Here is an 18,635-nt window from a genome sequence, read left to right on the forward strand (position 1 = left end):
TTGTATTCTGTTATTTTCATTTTTAAATTTCGTCAAAATGCAGGAAACACAGTCCTTGAATCTCAAGTTTTCCAGGGGCAAGACCGCTGGAACCTTGCTTCGTTTTCAGTAACACAAGTACAGTAACACTAACCTCCAACTGTTACAAACACAACTGGGTGTGATCCGTTTGCTGTGCATCATAAAAAACAGAAGAGCCTGCGTTTTAAAACATTTTATTGAATATTCTGATTAGAAAAATACAGACAATACAAAAATATATCGTTTCTGTACGCAGATTTAGCCTATGATTTATAATTTCCCAATCTCATTGCAATTCACAGCTCATGCACTGCTTTCACTGCTGCTCAGCGCCACTTTGACATGATACCCCTGAGCTGTGGATATGTGCTCAGAACATCGGGCTTTTTGAGAATGTCAAGAAAACGAGAGCAGTAATCTTCACCTCTGACAATCACGTCATCGATCAGTTGAGTAACACTTTCCTCCGGCTGTGAGATACTCTTTATATTCTTATACTGTCTGTCTGGGAGGATATCTTCGGCGTGCACGTGCTGCAGGATGAAGGAGTGATCCGTCATCAGATGGCTGATGAGCTCCACCTTGTGTTTGCGGATCATCTTCACAGCAGGGTCCTGGAAGACACAGGAGGTTTTGTTTATCACGATGCATCAGGGAGGTTTTTTTTGTATGAAATCGGTCGTTTGCTTTTGGGAAATGTTCGACACCATTCTTCTTTTCCAGCATGCAGGTTGTAGACATGCATGTGGAGCTTGTGTCAATGTCTGCCTGAGTGAGACTGTGTTTGCTTGGTAAAAAGCTTCAGCTACCTGCGGCCTGTAACGGCAGAAGCAGACACAGAAGGTTCAGCTCGGTTTAGCAGATGTCTTTCAGATCAGTAGCAGCTCTGTGCAAAAAGTCAGATGCTGAAAGGTGCTAGGACTCGAGGCTCTTCATCCTTGAAACACATCCGCCTGTCTGCTGCGTATGTAGACCTACTTGTGACTGACATTCATTTGACAGATGCTGTTGTGCAAAATCTATTTTATTTTTTCCCATACACTTAATACTGGCAGCAGTTTGGGCTTCATTATTGTTTAATCAAGGATGTTAGGAGAGGAGGAGCACGGGATTGAACCAACCACCTCATCGTGGCCAGACCAATGTCAGGACAGCAGAGTCACTCGCCATCTTCCGCAAAAGACTCAAGACTCACTTGTTCAGACTAAAAGCACTTGTTTGTTCTTACCCTTAGCACTTACATCATAGCACTTATGTACTTAAGGTATCCTTGATAAATAGCAGCTACTTTGCTCAGATGAGGGCTTGAAAATTGTTGAAAATAGTTTCTTCTACTTTGTTGACGGTGATGTGTTGTGGTTTCTTTCTTGTGACAAATGTACTTATTGTAAGTCGCTTTGGACAAAAGCATCTGCTAAATGCCCTAAATGTAAATGTAAAAATGTAATGGCTGCAAACTCATCCGAGGAGCAGTTACACTTAACTAAAGTCGACTCTGACGGAAGGTGTGACCGCACAGGAAATATCTCAATGTGCGTGCTACAGACAGAAACTAATGTACAGCAATGTTTCTGTTTGCTGATGTATGTGCAACCTAAAGGAGGAAGTGAACTGTAAACCTGTAAAGAAAGCTGTGTGTGTGTGTGTGTGTGTGTGTGTGTGTGTGTGTGTGTGTGCGTGTGTGTGTGTGTGTGTGCGTGCTGTACCTCAGAGGAAGGCAGCGTCCCGCCTTCAGCCCCTGTGAAGACAGCAGCGTTCAGATTTGCTGAATTCTCCCAAACACACTCACACACATGTAGTTACTATTGTACAAATATCTGACAGATCTCCATGAAGATGTTTGCTGAACGTTACCTGCTGGTACTTGTGGTACTTGTGGTACTTGTGGTACTTGATGTGATGTCACCGTCACTGAGAAATTCATATCACCGTCAACAGTGTCGCAAGTTATCTTGTCGACATTGACTACGCTGCCACCAGTTGCGATGTAATCCGCATCGAGAACCTGTTGACACGCGTTTCCTGAACGAGAAAAAAACAACAATCACACGGTGTGGTTACAGAAAACTTTTGCCGTCTTCAGAAGTTTTCTGATGACTCTGCTGTCGTTGGCTGTATCAGCAAGGGTGAGGAGGCTGAATACAGGGCTGTGGTGGACAACTTCGTCACATGGTGTGACCTGAACCACCTGCAGCTCAACACAACAAAGACCAAAGAGCTGGTGGTGGATCTGAGGAGAACCAGGACACCAGTGACCCCAGTTTCCATCCTGGGGCATAACGTGGACATCGTGGAACACTACAAATATCTGGGGGTGTTCATCGACCATAAACAGTCCTTTACAAGAAGGGACAGAGCCGCCTCTATCTTATTTCATTACTTCATTTTACTGTCTACTTTACTATAGCTTTACTACTAGCATCTGTAACAAAAACAATTTCCCCCCGGGGATTAATAAAGTATTCTGATTCTGATTTCAGCAGGCTCAAATCGAAACACTGATGTACAACAGGTTTCACTTTTGAAAGGAGGACAGCTCCACGTCAGTTTATTTCATAACTTTCGTTTCATACTCACCGGATGGATGACTTCCCCGATTGACCGCTGCTGCGAAGTTCATGGGTGTGTTCGCTTTTCGAATATTTATTTCTCTGGCGGTCAAAACACTGCCATCGTCAGCAAACCCTTTTGGCCGGGATGACCCTGTAAATCATGATCACAATCATCAAAACTAATCAGAAACTTTGATCGCAATCTGTGTCTTGAATATGAGGATGATATTATCTCGTGATAACGACAAAAATAACTCAAGAAAGCAAATCAAACTAAACTCATTATCACGGGAGATAATGTTCGACCCACGGCTGTTCAGGGTACTACGCTTTAAAAAAAGTAGTATATTGCACCTTTTAAAGGCACAATTTGTTAAAAAAAATAAAACCCAAACAAAAAGATCGTACCAAGAAAATATTAACCAGAAGAGATTAAATGAATTTGAATCTGCCGTGTTATTATTTACTCTGACGTCTGAAATCTCATTAGTTTAAGACCAATTTGATAAATATATTTTTTCATCTGAGCCTTTTTTGTTCCCAACACATTTCAGTGACACTCTTTCTACCTATAGGGCGAGGCTGCCCAAAGTAGGGCCCGCAGGCCAACATCCGCCCTCATTTCACATGACTCGCCTCTATATATTATAATCAACTTTTTGTGAGATAAAATGACCATTTTGCATCCCACCATTTAGTTTCAGTTTGGCCCCCCCTGAGGTAAAACCTTTGGGCACCCCTGCCCTAAGCAGTCATGCATTCATAAATCTTCCAGCACTGATTGAGGATGAATCTACAGCTCACCTGGTGGAAGTCCGTCAGACATCTTGTCCGTGATCTGCAATGAGAAAGATAATATTGCTCTAATGTACTAAAGCGAAAGTGTGATATAGTTTCCAAAGTTCATGGTTATTACACGCCTGCACTTTGGATACAGAGGATTTACTACCAGGGAAATGTGACGTGTTCAGTCGGCAAAGTCAGAAAAACTTACTACAGTAACTCGACACTTTAACGTGATCATCCAAAAGTTTACGCAGAAATGTCCACTTTCCCCTGACGCACATCTGGAGAGTCTCTGTATGACAGAGGTCACACACACACACACACACACACACACACACAGCCTACCTTTGTCGGGTCGTCAGCTGCGGGTGTTGCACTAAAAAGCAGGTTTAAAAATGGATTAAAGGACTAAAATTAAATAATAGGAAGTAAGTAAAAGCTCGCTGCTCCGTGGCCGCGTCCTCACTCTCTCACTGACAGATTACTATTAACGCACCGGATGCGCGCACTTCCCCCTTCTTCACCCCGATCTGACGGGCACGCTGCCAGGTTAAGACATGCCATGCTACATAGTTTCAGTTCACAGTATTGTAGCTCACATGTTCAAGTTGGCGTCTGATCAGGCATAAAGGCAGCGACGGAATGTAACTAAGTACATTTACTCAAGTAGGCCACCTCAAAGTTGTACTTGAGCATTTCCATTTTAAGATGCTGTGTACTTCTGCACACACATACTCAGTATGTATATACTCCAGCCTCACACACACACACACACACACACACACTCAGTATATTTACTCCAGCCTCACACACACACACACACACACACACACACACACTCAGTATATGTACTCCAGCCTCACACACACACACACACACACACACACACACACACACACTCAGTATATTTACTCCAGCCTCACACACACACACACACACACACACACTCAGTATATGTACCACGCCTGCTTTTGTGTTTGCATCATGCAAACATCCATCTGCTGCTGCTTCCTGTCTGGTACCTTAGCCAGCCTGTTGGGCGGGTTCTGCCTCACAGCCACACTCAGCCTGACTTTCAGCGGCTCCACCAGAGAGACACAACTGTGGGCCACCCTGCATTATGAATACTTTTACTTTTGGTACATCAAGTACTTTTCGCTGCTAATAGTAATACCTTTGTACTTTTACTGAAGTGAGATTTGTACTCATAACGAGTATTTTTAGACTGCAGTACTTAAAGATCTGAATACTTCTCCCACCAAAAGTGTTGCAGGAAAAATATGATAAACAAATGAGGAGGAGGAGGAGGAGGAGGAGGAAGTGGTGAAGAAGATGAAGAGAAGCGGGAGGAGGAGGATGAGTTGAGGTGGTAGGAGAGGAAGAAGGAGGAGACAGAGGAGGAGGACAAGCAGAAGAGGGAGGAAGAAGGAGGAGGGCGGAGGAAAGGGAAGAAGAGGGCGGAGGAAAGGGGGTAAGAGGGAGGAGGAGGATGAAAAGAAATGGCAGGAGAAGGACGAGGAGGGAAAGGAGGAGGATAAGTGGAGGAGGAGACAACAGTCTCATACTGTGTCTCATGTTCAGTCAGCTACAGAAACACTCACGACAAAGGTCCAGTTTTTAATTAAAATATAATGAAATGATTCACTTCATGATAATATTCACAAAAACATGCACAAACAAGTCAAACTACACTGTTAAATACAAAAATATCAGTCATGTTAAGTTCGCCATGATAGTCCGCCTGTTAATACTGAGGGGACAACAGTTAATGACTGTTTATAATGAGGTGATGACCTCTGAATAAACCACCAGTGAGACAGACAGGAAGAGACAGAGTTCAGATGTAACGTCCACACGCTCCTGTTGAAACTGTCCGGATTGGCACTTTAACATTAATATGTATATAATGAAGTTATTTGTCACAGACAGAACTGGTGCTGATGGTCCACAGACTCAGAGGACTGTTGCGTCGTCACTGTGGAGGTGTGTCTTTACTGCTGGATGAGCTTTTAACAAACGTGGCGTTGCGCTCCAGCGTCACCGCCCTCCTTCCAGGCGTCTGGTTCAGTTCGCTCATATCCACTCCCGAGTCCAGGCTCGTCTCTCGACTCTCCACCGGCCTCCGTCTCCGCTGCTGCTCCGACACGGCGTAATGGATCTCCGCCGCAGGTTTCCCCTCCAGCGACACAAACCAGGCCCGAGGAGGCTGAAGTGACGGGATTCTAGAAAGTTCTGCCAGGGTGTGCACAGAGTGTCTGCCGCCCCGGATGTTATTTAAAGTTCCTGGGACCGAAGCCGACTCCGGGAGGCTGAAGTGACCCCTGGATGTCTTTGAGGACGCTGCTGCCTCTAAAACCCCCAGCTGGTCCTCAGTTTCCTCTGCCTGGCTCTGGCTGGCAGAGGAGCCTTTTGGCGCAGTCTGGGTGAAGCCGTCTTTGCTCTCGGCGGCGGCGCCGTTTGTCGCCCCGGTGCGGGGAAGAGTGGCCGACCTGCTCCACTGGGGTTCATCTGGCTGCTCCTCCAGATGGAAGAACGCTGGAGCGTGAAGGATGGCGACAGGCTGGTTGTAGAAAAACAAACTGTCGGTCAGAGAGGCTGGAACTCTGATCTGCTGCGTCGCTTTATCAAAACCATTCAGATCATTGAGCTCCAGGTCGTTGCAGTCCATCGTAATGGCCATGGCGTTGGGGTTGGCTATCACGTCGTGCAGATTATCCCCCCTTTCCCTTTCTCCATCCTCTTCTTCATCACAGGTGGAGGTGGTTTGGTCTCTTCTCATCACAGGGAGGATCTTCTTTCCTCGAGTTTCACGTCTGCAAGCAAGACAAGAACATTTGACTTAATAAGTGACAGGATAATGAAACCGAGTGTGGCGGTTCATACTTTTGTCTAAAAAGCTCATCCTGTTAAAAATAATCAGACAAAATACATTTGCTTTTGACTTCTTGGTGGTTTACTGATATAAATGTACCATTAAAAGATAATAAAATACTCCTATACATCGCACCTTTAGTCGGCCTGGATTCGACACAAAAGTGACCTTGAGATGTGACAAAGCTATCAGTGTCCTTTGAGGAACTACTAGCAGCTAGAGATGGCAGCTACAGGTGTGGTTTAGGTGACTCATTTAAAAACAACAATGGCCGCCCCTCAAGAAGTTAGCATACCTGCTATAGCATCTGTTACATCCGAACTGGAGAGTATTTCTTTATTGAAAGAAGAGAAAAGAACGGCACTGAAGGCTTTTCTCAATGGAAAACATGTTTCCGCTCTTCTCTAGACTGGCTTCAGTAAGAGTTAACACTCTCCTACTGTTGATCTGATTAGCTGATTAACAATGATTGACACATGGTTCGTCCAATCACCTGTCAAGTATGTTTTGAAAGTGTCTGACTCTTCCAACAGTTTCTAGCTGCTCCTCTCAAATCACTACTAACATGTTCCTGAAATTATAAACTGTGCTACAGTTATTGGTAGGTAGGAACTACAACCCTTAGTTACAGCCCATAAGAGTATATGATCACCTTAAAAGGTAAACAAAGGTATACATGGTTGATTTGAGCTGGGACGACATTTGTAATTGTGACAAAACCAGAAATTGCATCTTAAAAAGTTATTCCGAGCTTCGAGTGAAGCTGTTCAAAACATAAATAAAACAGAATCTGATAATCTGTAACACTCCCACAATTTATAACATATATGTATGAGATGAAGGCGTCTGTTACCTGCGATTACACAGTAACGCAACCAGAAGACAGGTGACAATTACAAGCATTCCTCCGAGGATTAGCATCAGCAGAGACGAATGCTGCAAGATGAAGTCAACGGGGATGTCAAGTCCAAAGAAACCTAACGTGTAAAGAAAGTCAGAAGACGTCGGATGATTTATAAACATAAGCAATAAAAGATGAGCAAGGTGCTTTTTGTATGCAAAACACTCTGGCATTAAAAATACAGAGCGCTGCATCTTATTCACAGTATTTTAACATCTTTAGAGTGAGCACTTACCTCTGGTTGAAGACAGAGGCGCTGCTATCCAGTAACCGAGGTGAGGAGCTGTGAACGTCCACACGAGTTTCCCTTCTGATGACACCACCGACCCCAGACCCTTTCTCATCCACCCACCTACAGCAGCCAAAACAAATACCGTTTTCAATCTCTGTCCAACAAGTTTGCCAAGAAATGCCCCAAAGTTGAGAATAAAATCTCTCTCTCTCTCCTGATTCTTCTACGATCCAAACAGACTAGATGTTTTTTGTTTGCATGACTGCGACTTTTTCCTCACCAGTCGTCCGGTTGAAGAACCAAGCTGGAACAACGTTGGAAGCCCGGAGTCCACAGCTGTCAGGGAGGCTCAGGCTGATCTGTACGGGCCCGCTCACATGCAACTCAGTGTCTCCTGAGAAAAGCTTCACGCTGACGGCCGCCACCGGACTCAACTCCACACTGACGTAGCCTTGACACAGAGAAGAGGTTGTGCTCAGGAGATTATGTCGACTGGACTCATTCAGTTGACCTCAAATGTTCACACTTCAGCTAAATGGTCCCAGCTTGACATTGTTACAGATTAAATCAGTTTTAACGTGTCAGAGGGCAAATGTTTGTTCCTTTGGGAGAAATTAAGACATTCTCATTTGAAACTAGTGCAGCTTGTGTGTTGTCCTTCTCTTTTCTACCACTAGATGGAGCCACAGGAGAAACAATCTCATCTCACACACACTGACGTTTTAACTTTTCTTACCTTGACCCTACAATTGAATGCAAATGTGGTGGAAAGTAACTAAGTACATTTACTCAAATACTCTCCTTGAGTTCACTACAGTATTTATATTCTCTGCTTATTCACACTTCTACTCGAACAGTTCAGAGGCAAACGTTGTACTTTTTATTGCCCGACATTTAAAAACTTAGTTACTGGTGTCTTTAGTTTAATAAATCAACAAATAAATTATGATGTAATATTACAGATTACAATGAACTTGGTCACCTAGGAGAAATTCACCTACTACCCTGTAGATAAAGTATATAGAGTTTACCAGCTTCAACACTGAAGTGATGAACAGAATAATGAATCAATCATTTTAATCATAATATAATTATTCTAAAAAAAATACCATTGTGCATTATAAGAAGTTTTAGTTTTCGTACTCAAATTGTATTTTAATAAGTCAGATATTATTTGTATGTCACCAATTCGCAACAAAAGTTCTCTCAAGACTCTGGTCTAGACGATACTCTTTGTGTACTTTATTTTACATTAATACTGTTTAAGTAAAAATACTGCTAAACTATTAAAAATTAAATGCATGACTTGCTTGTAACAGAGTAATTCTACAGTGTACAGCCACTCTTTTTTACTGAAGCAAAGCACTACAGATTGCAGAGGCAGGAGAAATACTGAGACTTTGTACTTAAAGCAACACAGTGTAGCTTCTGGAGGAAGACAGCTGATTGTTGAGTCTCATGCTGCTACTTTGGTGCCGTCAGACCCAAACCACCAACACAACGCATTACTATTTTACAACCCGGGTGTGAGACTCAACAATTAACTATTTTTCTGCAGAAGTTACATTGTGCTGCTTAGTACTTCTTCCACCTGTAGTGCTTCATTTCAGTCTCAATTTCAAAGTTGACCTCTACCTGATTTTCGGCTCATGATGCCCAGCGTGTTCGGATAGTTGTCCTCCTCTGATGGGAGCTTGGGAACGGTCAGGTACGCTTTAACAGAGGTGACGTTACTGCCGTCTGTCAGGTTCAGCAGGCTCTTAGGAAACTGGACGACGGGCCGCGACGAGGCGTCTACAAATTAGAGAAGACACGACAAATAACAGCTGGAAAAATATGTTCATAAAATATGCTAGTTGGCTAATATAATCAACAATATTTACAGTACCAGATGTTTTGCCAGTGATCAGGACAGAGTCCTCAAAGAGCCAGATGTTACCCTGAGTCAGACCCAGCAGGGACATGGTGACGGATGAAAATACTGCAGCACAGATAAGAGAAAAAGGGGAAAGATGCACCATTGAGTGCTCCATTTAAAAATGAACTGTTTTCTACAGTAATGGAGGAATTCACTTTCTTTCCTGAGTTTTAACTTCAAAAACAATTGTTGAAGATTCAGCGTCAGCGTGTAATTAGGTGTCAAATGCAGTCGGGTGGAGCAAAATGTGGCCCTGCAATTATGATCAGAAAGGTTTGAATATTACTCAAGTATATGAAGCTCAGTGCTTTCTGTAATTTTGTTTTTACACGACATCATTTGAAGTGTCCTGATAAAAAATAAAATAATTAACTGTTATCTATCCTCACACGGCTTTGAATGTGTCAATGATTATTTGAGCAACAGATTTTTTTGAGCTGACAAAAAGAGAAAGAAGCTCCAGAATGAAGTCGAGCACTTCTGCTTCTGTGTGGAAAACTTTCAACCATACAAAGCTCCACATATTTACTGAGTTTTGATCATGAGCGCCGATGATTTGATTAAATTTTATCCATTTGATTAAGCTTATTATCTGCTGTGATTCAGATAAATGTCCACATTAATCCTTATAAAAGCCTTAAAAAGTCTAAAATCCAAATAATCTGAATTTTAAACATTAAAAAGTCCAAATTTTAAGGTTGCATTTATGTCAGTCTCGCTTTTAAATGTGCCTTTTTTTTGTTGTGATATTTTCTGGATTGCAAGTGAAGAGGAGACGGTGCTGGAGTGTTCTGCTTTGATTCGAATGTGCTTTTGGGAAATAAAGACAAAATGAGAGTTAGGCCTCCATAAAAGCCTCCAGGTATACGTACTAAGTAAGTCTGGGACTCTGTCGACAACCTGCGGAGACCCTGATTAAATATCTTACTCGGCGTTCTGTCAGTTTTACAAGGTAGCAGTGTGCAGATGTAGCCATCCTTGCTGGCCACGATTGCGATCGGCATCCCAGTTTGGTGAGGCACATGGAGCAAAACGCTGCCGTCCTCCCCAGTAAGAGCTGTGTTGATCCTGGTGTAGTTGACGTAGACCTCCACCGCTGCCTGGCTAAGCTGCTGACGAGTCAGGACGTCGTCGACCTGGACCTTTAGGTTAAAGGCAGAACCTGGAAAAAAGATGGGTGATCAGTTGAGCATGAAAGTCAATACAAGTGAAGGTCTTGTCTTAACTTAACTTAACAGTCTCAAACATTGCAAAATGGATGGAGTTGGCCTCATTTCCAATTAACCCAGACGGGACCTCACTGACGACAACAACAGGAAAAGTAATTTGCTGAATCCCCCCGAGGATATCAATCAATTAATCCTGGGAGATTTTAAAGAGGTGGACACAAATACAAAATGGTAAAACTGGCCAATTAGTTCAGCAAAGCATGCGTTGAAGACGACATTGTGCTACATCAGCATGCAGACGGCTAAGTACAGTACATATTTCCAATAATGTGAGTCTTATGAGGGGGCACTGATCATTACGTGTTTCCAAGTAGCTCCATGAGGATCTCATTCAGGGCCGACTGACAATGTGACACTTCATCCACTAACTCAATTAGCTGCTTTCACACTGTGCACCAACACCCCATGTTAAGTTCATGACAACAACACTTTATTTCTCAGAGGTATAGTGTGGCATAACAATGCAGGACTGCTCAGTCATGGATCATTAATTTCCCATATGAATAAATGGTGGTCATGCAGATGAGCACTCCCTACCGATGTTCAATGCCAAGTGAGGGGCACACTCGACATTAAAGCTGCGTTAATCGATAGTTTTATATTAACAATGATCAAATGACAATGACTACGCTTACATGCACACTAATAGAGCGCCAAAACCAGGAGATAAGTTAGCATCTTTGCATCGAATCACTCGGTTTTCAGTTAGATGCCTGAACAAAGGTCTGTGGTGGTAACAAGTTTAAGATATTTTCACGTTTTGTTCTACGACATTAAATACATCAGAATCCGCTGCGTTTGAGCGTTTATGTGCCTTTAAAAACGGCAGTTGCTAACAAGCAGCTAAATGAGACTACAGAGGTTGTCGGGGACGCTAAACGTCATCATGCCGAACATGGAGACTCATCCACTCATTAGTCCGTCTTCACGGGCGTCCTTTATTTGCAAACTATTACTATGAATTTGATACGGAGTGTGTAAATGGCATTTTTGGTTTCCATCTTCCAAATTAGGCCGTGTACCGAACGTAGCATTTTCTGATCAACATACTAAGAATATCAGGTATTATTCCTGTTTGAGGACCATTCTTTGGACATGTGTTTTTGGATACACACAAATAAAGAAATGCTGTCTTTGTCTCTCTCTCACCTTTTTTTCTGACTCACCTGCGTTTCACTTGTTAATTAGCTTCAGTGTATTTAAGTCTCTGTTTTTCTCCCACTCTTTGTCAGTTCATCTGCAGTTTCACACCTGTGCCCCCGTCCTTGACAACCTTTTATTGTGTGCCTTTTATTTCAACCAAAGCGAGAGCTAAAACTAGAGTGATTATTCGTCTTAGATGTGTCCACTGGTCAGAAACATGTCCACCATAACAACTTAACAAGTTGCTCATATGCCAATGTTGTATGTACAGCTTCTTTTTATAAGCCCATGTCGCCAAAAAATCCATTAATGCAGCTTTAAATTGTGAAGTTTAGCAGCAGTCTTTGTGGTAAAAGTGTATAAACATTTTGCTGTGGACAGCTGTGAAGGTGGCATTGCATTAAACTAGAAAATGCACACACCAGCTGCAATATCTGAGACCAGGAGCCCCATATCAACTAGTGATGGAGCCACTGAACAATGCTTCAAAGAAACTGCTCAGTACAAAGAGTACTGTGTGCAGCTGCGAAACCCTGCCAGCACTGATCACTGCCAAGGTATCTTCCTTCACCTACTGCCCTGCTATAAATATTGTCCTCCGAGCTGTGCTGATGCAGTCTGGGCCAGAGAGTGAGTTTCAGGAGCCATAAATCTCAGCAGCCATCATCATCAACTCTCCACAGTTACAGTAGAGAATAGTTATTTTGTGTTAGGAGGCCATAAAAACGGTCCTTATTGCACTTTTTATTGGTAAGTAAATGCTGCAATATCGCTGTAGCAGCAATCTCAGCAGTTAAATGTTGTAAGCATCTCCCTCTAATGGGGACAATTCACAACACAACAGTAGTGGTTGGTGTTCTGCTGGTCTGATTGCTCATAATCCTGCTGCTACAAAAAGATCTGCCAAAGCTTTACTGAACACTCATGAAGCCGCGCCTTATGCCACCAGCTTTCACAATATTTCGGCAACAGCCAAAACCAGATAACCAGATCATCCCGTATCGTTCCCACTGAACAATTCGCTTTGAACAGAAGCAGGCGAATGCCCGGAGCTGCCAGGAGTGCCTGCATTTCCAGCCATAATATGAAACAAACATCTACATTTGGCAGTTCTAGTGTCGACCCGCTGGGACACATACACCAGTGCAGATGGACAAGAGGATGCTTGTTTTTCGGGAGAGGCAGCCTCCACTTTATGTGTGCTCTGCCTTCGTGGCCAAACAGAACAGAAGGGGGTCACTACATCTGAAGTGGAGGTGTTTCGTGCCAGATTACTATAATCTTCCCATTTGGCGAAGTGAAGCACGCCACAAAGAGGTTTATGAAGTGGATTGAAATGGGCCGTCTGAGGCCACTGGGGCAGATGAGAAAGAGATCCCATGTTGTGTGTGTGTGTGATGCGACTGAAATACTGTTATTATAGAGGCATGATAGCCCTGGTGTCCAACACAAAGAAGCACACTGTGGACTAACTCAAATACATGTATATACCATGTGTAAGACATTTCCAGTAAGAGTCGGGGAAAAATCGATTCTAAGATGCATCGTGATTCTGTCTTGAAAGACGTCTCAATGCAGAAAAAGTCAGTAATCAGACATTTAAAACCCAAGTCTTTGTCTTGCCTGTCAATGCCTGTAACAGGACCGGGCTGAACGTTCTAGCAGAACCAACTGGATTGTAAAATGTGGTCGTGTTCCAGGGTCACAACACATTATCCCATATCCCGTTATTCCATATCGCAATGGGATTGGTTCAGCACATGGTAGCTTTGTATTTCTGTTTCCTCTGACAATAGTAGGAAATAAATTGTGGTTTGAGTAAGGCTAGCTTTTCTCCACACAGGAAGCCAACCACCGTCCTCTCGTGTGAAGATGTTGGGAGTTATCCACCCATCTATCCCAACCAGTCCCTTGTTCCTTGCTCACTACTTAATTATTTTAACGAAAACCACAATCTTTCCCTCAACCGAAACTAAATTCCTTCTGTGCCAAAACCCAACCAGGTAGTTTTTGTCCCTTAACCCAACCAGGTAGATGTTTTTGTGAGTTAACGTAACCAAGTTTCTGTGCGGAAGTCCACCCAAAGTTATCTTTTCCTAACCCTAACCAAATAGCTTTAGTGCCTCAATTTATATAACATCACGTATGCAAGCTCCTTTCTCATTGTACTTTCAGGTACCATGTTGTCGGTGACACAAATACCTGCATCTGCAGGGTAGAACATGTAAATCTTGTTTTACGTTCTAAGCTAGGCTACTTAGCCTTGGTGTACGCCTGTTTATTAAAAAGTTAGTCAAATCGAGGTTCGTCCCCAGTTGTGTAATCGTACACACCAGTTTGCACCACTTAGAAATGCATTAAAGTCGTCATTTAACATCGTAGCAACATTAAATACATAAATTGGAGCTGAATTTCTTGGTGACGTCACAACAACGTGTTACAAAGATGACATCATCTTTTTATGATTATGGATTATTACAGATACACTATGTTTTAAGAGTAGCTAGCAGTAACTCAGTGAAAAAAATGGTCATATATTGAAATAAAACATTTTAAGGGATCAAGATGCACCAATAATTATATCACAATCAAATCCCTTTCTGATTTCAAGGTGCCTAGATTTTGCCAAAGAAAACAAAGACTGTATATATTAGAGTGACATGTTATATTATTGGAAGCAAAAATCAACATCCACAGGGAGGAGCAGTAACATGTTGACTGGCCATTTCCGTGAGACCACCAGGCGGCAAACACAAACAGATGGTCCAACAGGGACTTATCTCTGGCGACCCCCCCACCCTCTCCACAAAATGCTTGTTTGTGTGCTGGAATTAGGCCAAACATTCCACGGTTGGCGGAAAAAAACAAGTGCACCCTTTGATATGTGGGCCAAACCGGCTTTGGGCACGACTCAGCAATATCAGATTGAAGTGAAACAATAAAGGTGCTTAGGGTGGAGCTGGTTGAGGACTTAATGTCCCCCCAAAACCACCAGTCCTGTTGTCTAATAATTACAAATCCTCCCCCTGGGATTAAATCTCTAAATCTGTTGCCCATTATGAAAGGACAATAATAAAGATGCATGGGCGAGCTGACCATCTGTTCAAGAGAGGAGGTGTTTATTCTTACATTTGTATATCTGAGATTTAGAAGAGGAGAGAGGGCGATCATTCCCCTGAGAGTTTACTCTGTTCTGAAAGGACAGGAAGGCCAAGAGGAGATGGTTTGGCAGGACACTACACAGGCCGGCAGGGGAGGGTTGGGGGTGGTGCTGGAGACAACAGCATGCTTGGGTACATTTCCAAGCATTTCAGTCGACAACGCAGATCATGTGATGACGGATGGTAATGTACTCCTACAGCAGCATGAATTAGTCATGAAGCAGTTGATAAGTGGACGGGGGCCACAAATCCCCTCTTTCAGCTCCCGTCCGACTGCTCTGCTGTAAACAAGGAGCTCATGTCATGACGAGTGGAGAGAGAAGTACTTCAGAGACAGAGGCAGCAGCAGCAGCATATAATTAAAATAGCCAGCAGGACAAAAAGAAAATGAAGAAGCTGTAAAAGAGGAGCGAGTCTGCTGTAATGTAAAGGCAAGGTCTGAATGAATATAGAGCGAGGGATATCCCACTGACAGTCCAATCCAAACTCCCCAAATCTAATTTCTCCCCTTATCTGCAGTGCTGTTTATCCATCTGGATTATTGGTGTGAAGTTTTCGAAATATCAGCCTCCAGAGAGAGTCTGCCCTCTCTCGAATATAATGGAGCTAAATGGCTTTCTGGTGCTCAAAGCGCCAAAATAATACATTTGAAAAGCTCAACAGCCATGTTTCTTTCCAGAAATCATCGACCTGGTTACTCAAGAAAATCCACGGATCTTGTTGTGAGAAGTTTCATGTAGGAACTACCTACAGTAGCTACTTATAAATGAAAGGCTTGTGGTCGCGACATCACAGGATGTAAACATCGATGGCGTCCTCACCGATTAAGCTGTAATGTTACATGGTACCTGACAACATGATACAAAGTTTGGTAACACTTTGGTTAAGTTTAGGCAAAAAAAACACCTGGTTAGGTTTTGGAAAACATGGCTTGGGTAAAAATAAGTACATTAAAGGTGTAATTTGTTAAGAAATGGCCAGAATTTGAAGTTAGCTCCAGGACAATAGGGAGCAGCATGACTGCTCACATGTTGTTGCTCACATTACTACCTGCCGTTAGCAAGTACCTCAGTTAGCTGTGGAGCTAAGTAGCCCTTTTAGCTGATGGGAGTCTGCCCACAAGGCAACGATGGGGCAGGCCACCATGGCTAAGTCAACCAGCCTCCCACTGAACACCAGACAGGGACCGAACTTGACCTGACAGAGGTGATTTACAGCGGGTCTGTCCAGGACTATGACTCTGGAGTTAGAGGACACGTGAGGCATGGAGCAGCAGACGGCCAAGAGAGAGTCTGGCATCAGCAGCGAAAACTGGCTGTAACGCTATAATATTTTTACATCCTACTCTGTAAATTGAGGATTTATTCAGACCAATCCAGGTCATTTATAATCATCAGAGGAATCATGAGATCATTTCATAAACACTTAAAATTTCCTCGTCGTCATTTGAACATCGAAGTGTTTTTTACATTGAGTTAACGAGGCAATTTATCTCATCTTAGTTCAGTAAAAGAGAGCGTGAAGCTGAATTCAGACAGTTTACAGTATTTTTCTTGGTTCTCCTCTTTCTTGACATTTTTTTGAGATCATGTTACTTTCTTATTAGATCCAGTCGCAAGCTCATCGTTTTTACATCACCTAGCTGCAACTACAGGCGGTAGAAAGACTTTATTAGAGGACAGGACAGGCTAACTAACTAGCTGGTTAGCATGCTTACTTTAGTAGAAATCTCTGCAACACAGTACAGAGATGTACAAAACTGTTGTTTCTCCTTATATTGATAATGTTAGATCTTTTTTTAAGGCTTTTTCTGGCTATATCTTACAAATAGCTCCTTCTGGCTCCTCTATAATCGAGCGGCCGCAGACATCAGGACGGCCGACATCTCCGAAATTCAGCAAGTCACACCGAAACAGACGAAAAATATCAAAATGTTTTTGATTTTGGGGTGAACTGTGCCTTTTAAGGATATTTTAGTCAACTCTGGTCACTTAAATACTCATACATTGTTGTGATACTGTAACTAATGCACATGGACATACAAGGCTGCCTTTGGTGGCGGTGATGCAGCAGAAAGAGACAGATGGAGGATCATGATGAGCTCCCACACCAGCACCACTTATTACTCATGAACAGATCAGTAGATTTGCCTGTAAATCCTGATACAGATGGTCTGTGGGCCTGCAGAATGAGGACATCCATAATCTGATGGAGAGGATGCAACACATCTTATTTTTAAAGCTTCATGTTGTTTATTCTGCAACATATCAAACACACAACTTGTAAGTTTGACTGCAGGTTTTAAATGTGAAGCTCAGAACAGACCTGACAGTGGAGCCTGCAGCACTTGTTGTTGTCGGGGCTGAAAGGACTCCTGCTTCACGTGATCCCGCTGTGAAAAGTTCCCGTCGTTGGTATGCACAGAGTGTCGGTTCGGGAGAGTGGACTCTCCGTTCCCGTCCGCGCATGAAATCAGAACCAGCGCAGACAACACGCAGCAGAGAAGCCGCATGACTTTTCCTCTGAGTTGATGATCCGCGTCACTTTTCTGCTCCAGTTTCCATCTACAGCCTGAGAGGGAGGAGAGACGGCCACAGCACTGCCACCATCATCATCCTCACCACCACCATCATCATCATCATCATCATCATCATCATCCAGACTGCCCCGCTGTCCGTCAGCACACACACGCACACTAAACTCCTCCCCTGTAATCCCCTGCTCTATTTATCTGCTCTATCTATCTATAAAACATTAAATATGACACAAATAAATACTTTTACTTGTCTTTTTTTTGTATTATTTGAAGTAAAAGTACAACCATATAAAGTTTTTTAAAGAGCATTATCAGCTAAATGTACTTTCAGTGTAAAAAGTTACTCAGATTGTTGATGAAGACTAATTTTAATTGACTTTAATTTATTTTATCTTTATATATTTATTTTTTTATTCTCTACTTGATTGGACTGTTTTTATTCTATTTAATACTGTTTTTTTTTATTTTCTGCTTGAGCACTTATTTTGAAAAGTGTCATATAAATAAAGTATATTATTATTATTATTATTATTATTATAACACAACATGTAAGTAGCAATAACTTAAAGGAGCAATATGTAGTTAATTTTAATGTTTACAATATTAATGAGGGAATAATACAAAGTTTTTCCATAAGTGAATAAACAAGCTTTTCTTGGAGGAACACTGTTTTTAAGCTAGAAAGGTGGCAGGGTCCGCCACATATAAACAAAGTCAAACAAGTTCAGTCATAAAAATTTCACCACTGAAAATGTAAATATTCATGCTGTCTCACTTGCATCTGCTTATTTCTACCACTAGATGGTGCTAATGCAATGTAACTTCTCTCACAGACTCACACTAAACTTTCAGTTACTCATTAATAATCCAATTAATATAACCAGGAAACTGATTTACATATTGATAAGAGCTTGAAAACAAATCTCACGGTCTGACATTCACATGTACATGAACTGGTACTTGTTTGATCAGTAGTGGTAGCAGTGGATGAAACAGTCGTGGTGTTAGTGGTTACAGCTGTGATAGTTTCAACAACAGCTATGTATTAATGTGTAGTAGATGTAATAGTAAGTTATAAATGCCTTTATTTAGTTATTATATGTACATTTACATCTGTGGGGCTTTCCAGGCCTATTAGAAATTCACCCATTAAATATTAAACATTAATTCTGGCTCTTTTACAATCCTCTATTTCTACATGACTATAAAGTTTTTAATCACTGACTCAGAATCTGTCCACGCTGCAGTCTTCACACCTGCAGAGCTGCAGCCCAAAGGCCACAG

At 42.4% G+C, this 18,635-nt stretch overlaps 2 protein-coding genes across 2 annotated transcripts; both read right to left on the reverse strand.

The window, feature by feature from the left end:
- Nucleotides 1-205: 205 nt before the first annotated feature.
- Nucleotides 206-3,843, reverse strand: LOC311262460 (uncharacterized protein). Its single transcript, XM_084361844.1, has 6 exons — nt 3,705-3,843; nt 3,378-3,411; nt 2,599-2,724; nt 1,876-2,043; nt 1,728-1,759; nt 206-635 (listed from the first exon to the last, which is right to left on the reverse strand). The coding sequence occupies exons 2-6, from the start codon at nt 3,397-3,399 to the stop codon at nt 348-350; spliced, it is 636 nt and encodes a 211-aa protein (XP_084217970.1). The 5' UTR covers nt 3,400-3,411; nt 3,705-3,843; the 3' UTR covers nt 206-347.
- Nucleotides 3,844-4,963: 1,120 nt separating this feature from the next.
- LOC311262992 (protein FAM171B-like) lies at nt 4,964-17,471 on the reverse strand. Its single transcript, XM_084362777.1, has 8 exons — nt 17,141-17,471; nt 10,211-10,444; nt 9,253-9,345; nt 9,000-9,158; nt 7,645-7,815; nt 7,368-7,484; nt 7,085-7,208; nt 4,964-6,172 (listed from the first exon to the last, which is right to left on the reverse strand). Exons 1-8 carry the CDS (start codon nt 17,325-17,327, stop codon nt 5,332-5,334), a joined length of 1,926 nt encoding a protein of 641 aa, XP_084218903.1. The 5' UTR covers nt 17,328-17,471; the 3' UTR covers nt 4,964-5,331.
- Nucleotides 17,472-18,635: the final 1,164 nt, after the last annotated feature.

This window comes from Pagrus pagrus (genome assembly GCF_965226575.1).
Source record: "Pagrus pagrus genome assembly, chromosome: 9".
NCBI classification, from domain to species: domain Eukaryota; kingdom Metazoa; phylum Chordata; class Actinopteri; order Spariformes; family Sparidae; genus Pagrus; species Pagrus pagrus.

What these genes read in the sequence shown, in the direction of transcription:
- LOC311262460 (XM_084361844.1), bottom strand. Translation starts at nt 3,399, where the DNA reads ATGTCTGACGGACTTCCACCAG. An exon ending in TCGGGGAAGTCATCCATCCG is followed by an intron (nt 2,044 to 2,598) that starts GTGAGTATGAAA and finishes TTTCTCGTTCAG; the next exon opens with GAAACGCGTGTCAACAGGTT. An exon ending in AGTACCACAAGTACCAGCAG is followed by an intron (nt 1,760 to 1,875) that starts GTAACGTTCAGC and finishes CTGTCTTCACAG; the next exon opens with GGGCTGAAGGCGGGACGCTG.
- LOC311262992 (XM_084362777.1), bottom strand. Translation starts at nt 17,327, where the DNA reads ATGCGGCTTCTCTGCTGCGTGTTGTCTGCGCTGGTTCTGATTTCATGC. An exon ending in GCTGCAGGCTCCACTGTCAG is followed by an intron (nt 10,445 to 17,140) that starts GTCTGTTCTGAG and finishes TCTTTTTTCCAG; the next exon opens with GTTCTGCCTTTAACCTAAAG. An exon ending in GTTCTTCAACCGGACGACTG is followed by an intron (nt 7,485 to 7,644) that starts GTGAGGAAAAAG and finishes TGGCTGCTGTAG; the next exon opens with GTGGGTGGATGAGAAAGGGT.